This window comes from Juglans regia, chromosome 13, assembly GCF_001411555.2.
Source record: "Juglans regia cultivar Chandler chromosome 13, Walnut 2.0, whole genome shotgun sequence".
NCBI lineage: Eukaryota > Viridiplantae > Streptophyta > Magnoliopsida > Fagales > Juglandaceae > Juglans > Juglans regia.
In genome coordinates this window covers 10,207,622-10,213,937 of record NC_049913.1, presented here as the reverse complement: position 1 = coordinate 10,213,937, position 6,316 = coordinate 10,207,622, and the positions used below count along the sequence as shown (strand labels likewise).

Below are 6,316 nucleotides of genomic sequence, written 5' to 3'. Positions count from 1 at the left end.
CCCCTCCCCCCACTCCCGATATTTTAGTCTTCATTCACCAACGGCTTTCTCACTCTCTTTGTGTCCTAGACAAACACCACTTCTCACTCTTATCGTGTCCTACTTCCTCGTTGTTTAGAATTCACATTGACCTTCTTAACTCCTTGATTTCGAGTCACAGTAAGTGCATTTCACATATATATCATTTCCCATTTTCATTTTAGGGGTTGGTGCACATGCATTTTGAAAGTGTTGATATTTGTTTTGATTTGCGACTTGGAGCTTGAAGTTTTATTTTTTTATTTTTATTTTTATTTTTATATTTGGATGTGAAGAAGTAGATTGTGTGAAGTGGGTCTGTTTTTTTTTCATGTACTGAGGAAGGATTTTTGGTGGTTGATGCTTTATACACTTCGGTTTTAAACTAGTGCCCACCAAGTGTTTGTTTTTATGTCTCAACTAAATTACTTCATTCATTTTGTCATGATTTTACTTGCATTCATGCTCATACATCATATGCATTTAATCTATGAAAAGTTGAGACACATGAGAGTTATGAGTCTTGTCAGATTAGTGACAAAAATGGGGAGATATATTGGAAGATTGATTTACTTTAGGTATTTTGAAATTAGTATTGTGAGTTTTAGGGAGAGCTTGAGTAAGTGTGTTGTTGATAGGAAGTTGAATGAATTTGTATTGTTCTGATTAATAAAGTTTAATATTGACGGGGAGAACTAAAATATAGATATAATTCAACTCCAAGACTAATACATGCTTAGATTTTAAATCTTGTGAAATTTAATTTTCGTCATTGTTCTATGTAATTATTTTTTGCCTGAAATCTCTACTCGATCTTTTGGTCTACTATTTGTGTTGTTGACAGGTTTTATATTACATTCATCAAGTTAGTTTTGTCACCAATCCGCCAAAGGAGGAGATTGTTGATGTAAACGTTTGTAAGCTAGGATTAGATGACTATGACCTATTTGAATTATTGGATGAATGTAATTTGTCTTTATCTTTATCTATGAATATTTAAATTCAAAGATAAATAGATTAATAGATAAAGATTTGTCTTTATATTTATATATGAATATTTGAATTCTAAGATAAGTGGTTAAAGAGATAAAAGTTCAAAAGACTTTTGATCAAGATTGAATGTTCGAAAAAATAGGAGATATCAAATGATCTGGATAGAAGATTTAAAAAGAAAATATCAAGCAGAAAGAATTTCGAACTATTAAGAAGTTATCTAAAGCAGTTATCTAATGAAGTTTTAACGCTGTCTGTTAGCAGTCTGTCATCAGAGTTCTCTCATCAGTAGATTCCTGCTGCATCTGAAACTCCTATCAGATTTGTTTTTTATCAGAATCCTACTGCAATTAGAATTGATTTTCAAATTTTCTATTTAAGGGATCCTATTGGTTAGGAATGGTTGTGATTCAGATCTACATATTTTCTAGAGCACTTTTTAGTGCATTGTTTGGTGAGAAAATTCCTTAGTGAATTTTCATAATTGTGATCTCTTTTGTAGTGTGATCGTGCTTCGAGCTTGGAGGATCGTGTGATTAGACTTCAACCCCTAGAGTTTTAGGAGGAAAGACAATATTTGAAAATCACCAGAAGTTTTGGCTGCTACTGCAGTAGAAGACAAACGGGTCGTTTGTCTAGACAAGTAAGAAAGTCAAGTTGCAAAGGTTTTGTAATTGATGAGTACTTGTAATTGATTTTCAAATACTAAGATTGACTTTCCTGGGTTTGGCTGCCCCGTAGGATTTTACCTTTAAAAAGTTCTTTAAAAGGTTTCCCTTCAATACCAATCTTAGTGTTACAGAGATACTTGGATAATTTCACCATATATGAGCAATAATTTTTTTTCTTCAATATGCACTCTGTATGATTTTCTTTATCTTGTAGACGTAATGTTTCTATTTTTGCAATCTATTAAGATGGAAATATTCATGCCTTACTTAATAGTGATGTGTTTCTTTATGAGTTTGTCAAAGAAGAGCATAATTGGAGTACAAATGTTTCTTAAAGCTCTCATTCTAAGATGCATAGGGAAAAACTAGAATAATCATAAATATCAAATAACAACAACAACAATAATAACAATAATAATCAACAACCTTTGAAATGACCCTAGGCTTACCTTTTTATAGGCTCACAATGGAAGACTTCAAAATAAAATAGAACTCTCAAATTAGTCCTAGTCAAACCCTAGATTAAGGCTAATCTATATAATGTCAAAATCTTAATGGAAATTATCTTGTCCATAGAAGTCCTAATTATCTTTCTCCTAACTAGTTGTTACCTCTTATGTACTTGAGTTATACATATTCTTATTAATAAAATGTTTACCAATCAAAACAAAAAAGTCCTAAATATCTGAAATACTCATTAAAACTCTAACTGAATTACAACTCTTATCAGAATAAAATTAATGCAGCCATGTTCGCTCAATCGAGATTACCAGACTACCCAATTGTAGTTGCTCAAGAGGAAGATGAATGAGAAGTTCAGTTCTCCAAATTACCAGACTACCACTCTTTATCTTATCTTAGATATATGTGTTTGAAATTCTCTCCTTGTATACAAAACTCAAGTGAAAATTGGAACGGAAATACACCAGAGCAGGGCATCTCTGCTTTCACTGCCATGAATCTCTGTGGTTAATTTTCTTTAACTAGACTTATTTTATTGAGAGCATGGGTGCAAATACAACAGATTCTTTTCAGTACAAACATCATATCCATGGCCTTTTCCTATAACATCTAAAAGAGGGGAAAAAACAAAAAAAAAAGTAAAGTAAAGCCACAATAATAGTACGTACTATAGACATTGTGCATGGAAACATTCTTATATTTAATTTCTGCGGCCCCTCCAATTCACCCTTCTTCGGTTCGGCTGCCCAATTGCAAACGTCTTCATAAACCAACCATACTTCTTTGTGATTACGATTTGCCCAGACACAACTCCAAACACGAATCCACATCCATATCCAATTGCGACTACTTTCCAACCAAAATCAAATGAGAATTCTGACTTGTGGCTTGAAGATGGAGGCAGTGAGTCCTCTGGATTCCCACATTTCTTTGACAAAGGACTTCCGCATAATTTAGGGTTCTCACTAAACGAACTGTTGTCGAATATGTCGAATTGTTTCCCATGTGGTATAGGTCCTGTCAAGTGATTATGGGAGACATTAAAGTGTGAAAGGGAAGTGAGTTTCGTTAGTTGCAGAGGGATCGCACCAGACAACTTGTTTTGAGACAGATCCAATACTTCTAGCCCTGTCAAGTTTGCCAATGTAAATGGGATTGGTCCTGTAAGAAAGTTTGAGGAAAGGTTGAGCAAATGAAGTCCTTTTAGATTCCCCACCACGTCTGGGATTTCTCCTTCAAATCTATTGTTCGAGAGATCAATAGCTATGAAGAAATCATTGACCTTTTCATATTGTGTTTCCCTGCCTTTGTTCACCATTGTCATTGAGAAAGAGTAGGTATGGCTCATGCGATTTCCTACAAGTGTCACTTGAGTTTGGTTTTCCTCCACGTACTTTAAGCTCTCGGCATCGACGATTTGCATGGCTTTCCAATTTTGGAAGTGTTCAGAGGGCAACTTGCCAGTAAGATCATTATTTGAGAGGTCAATGATGTGCAATTTCGGGAAATCAAAATTGCTATCAGAACTTCCTATTGTACCATAGAGTTGATTAAATCTCAAAATGAGAATCCTCAACTCTGGAAGAATGCCCAACCAGGAAGGAAAAATATCATGGATTTGATTGTTACCAAGATTAACAGCTTTAAGCTTGGTACAATTGGCCAATGATCTCGGTACACTCCCCAGTAAATGATTTTGGCTGAAATCAATCATCGCCAATTTGTTTGCTTCACCGCAGATCTGAGGAATGGTTCCATGAAAGTTATTACTGTGTAGGTCCAATGAGAGAGAATGACTCAAGTTGCCTAAACATTGAGGAAGAAGGCCACTCAAATTGTTGCTCGACAAATTGAGCTCAGTTATTAAACTTCGATTGCAAATCCAATGTGGAATTTCTCCGGTCAGATTGTTGTTTGAGACCGAATAGAAAGTAATGGAAGGTGGTGGGATTGGCAGTGACCCTTGAAGCATGTTAGAATCAAGCTTCAGTACGTTTAGATTAACGTAGGGGAGTACAACCGGAAGTTGGTCGAAACCGGTGAGAAAGTTGTGTTCCAGAGCTAGATCCCAGAGAGTTTCTGTACTTATGTTCCCCATCCATTTTGGAACTTGGCCGAGAATTTTGTTTTCACCAAGATCTAATAGCTCCAACTGATCTTGGTTCATCAGAAACTCTGGGAACTCACGCAAGTCACAATCAGCTAGATATAATATCCTAAATTTTGGAAAAGTTGAGTTGGTACTCGGATTTGTAAGCAATGAAATATTGTTTCTAGATAACTGCAATGCTTCTAGCTTTCTGAGTCTCAGAAACAACTCAAACTCCACCATGCCACTCAAATGGTTGTCATCGAGAGACAGAGCTTCAAGATTCACAAGCCTAGATATTGACTGTGGAATTGAACCGTGCAAACTATTAAAAAGAAGTTCCAATTCAATTAGATTGGTAAGGTTACCTAGAGGCGGTATTTCTCCTGAGAAATTGCAAAAACCCGCAATCAATTCAACCAAGGACTTGAGGTGACCAATCGAATCTGGTAGCTCACCATAGAAGTTCGTGTGTGCAAGGCTCAATGATTCAAGGGGGCTAGTTCTGTTAAGTTCTGGGACATATCCGGTGAGGTATTCGTTAAACTGTATATGAAGAAGCTGGAGATTAGGTAGATGGAAAATTCCCACTGGAAACTCACCATGCAGGTCACACTTTCTTAGAGATAGACTTGTTAAAGAAGATAAGTTTGCCAAGATATTGGGAACGTTGGATGATATGCCAACTTGATCAAGAGATAGTACTTTCAAGTTTGTGAGGTTTTGAGCTATAACTCTTAGGCCAGATTTTTGGAGCTTTAACAACGGATTATACGAGAGATCCAAGAAAACTAACTTGGAGAGCTCGAAAATTTCTGAAGGGATTTGGCCAGAAAATATAGAGTCAGAGAGGCTGAGATTTGTTAGCCTTGAAAGCAGCCTAAAACTAGTTGGGAGTGGAGAAGAGTTAAAGTCATTGTCATCCAGATTGAGGTTTTGGAGGTGAGCAAGGCGGAAGAGGCTGCTATTGGAGTTGAGAAAACCTTTAAGACAACTGCTACTGAGATCAAGGCCGATGACATGACCAGTGTCCTTATTGCACTCTACACCATCCCACTTGCAACAATCACTGATTTGATCAGGCTTCCACGATGAAACCTTCGGATAAGCAAAAGAATCTTCGGATGCGGACAGATTGATGATGAAGCTTTCCTTGAATTGCAACAAGGCAAATCTCTCATCATCATGGCACAGGGGCTGCACACCAGAAGAAGAGGCCAAAAGTATAAGATAAAACATCATCAATGAAACAAGAAAGCGCACGATCAAGATGATGAGAGGAAATGATAAACCCATTGTCTAAAATATTGGAGCTGGGGAGAGATCAAGAGATCAGTAAAGAAATGGAGAAAAGGAATTTTAGATGATTTCATTCACTCATCAACGAGTACGTGATGTATTTAAATTAGTCTTGGATGAGTTGGCAGGGGACCATATGTTTAAATTAGTCAAGTCGTCTCGTGTGCATGCTAAGCTAGCTTACAATATATATTAACGAATGATTACGTAACACCTCTTGGAATAAGTTATCTTATCTTGTTCAAGTCAAGTCGTTTCCGTCGAATTGAAGGCTTATGAAAGTAATGGTCGACCTCGCATGAACCAAGTAATAATACAACTTACAAGAAAAAGTACTACTTAATATTATTATTAGAGTGTCTATAAAAATATCGTTATCTAAAAAAGATTCGAAAAGTCGTTTTAACTAAAATTTCTTATAAAAATAGGTTGTTTAAAAAAACGTTTAGAAAATCAGTTTAATTAATTTAACCAAAAAAATCTGTGTAAATAAGAAAATTCTGAAAAAACATTTTCACTAAAAATTTAAAATACAAAAACTACTTAAGTAAAGCCTAAAAATAATTTATACATATTAAATAAATTCTAAAATAAAGAAAAAGAAAACTCTGCACGGTGCAGAAGTTTTCAGTTAAAATGATATTTTATATCATTTTCTAGTTAATGTATTTTCAAAAAATTCTATTTTTTAAGTTAAAATATTGAAAAATATAAAATAAATCCAAAATTTTTAAAACTAGAATAAAACAAACCTGCGAGAGGGAGAATTTTTTTTAACTTTAGA

At 35.1% G+C, this 6,316-nt stretch overlaps 1 protein-coding gene across 1 annotated transcript; it reads right to left on the bottom strand.

Moving 5' to 3' along the window:
* Positions 1–2,844: 2,844 nt before the first annotated feature.
* LOC108981641 (receptor-like protein 7) lies at positions 2,845–5,529 on the bottom strand. Its single transcript, XM_018952866.1, has one exon. It carries the CDS (start codon positions 5,527–5,529, stop codon positions 2,845–2,847), a length of 2,685 nt encoding a protein of 894 aa, XP_018808411.1.
* Between the last annotated feature and the right edge of the window lie 787 nt (positions 5,530–6,316).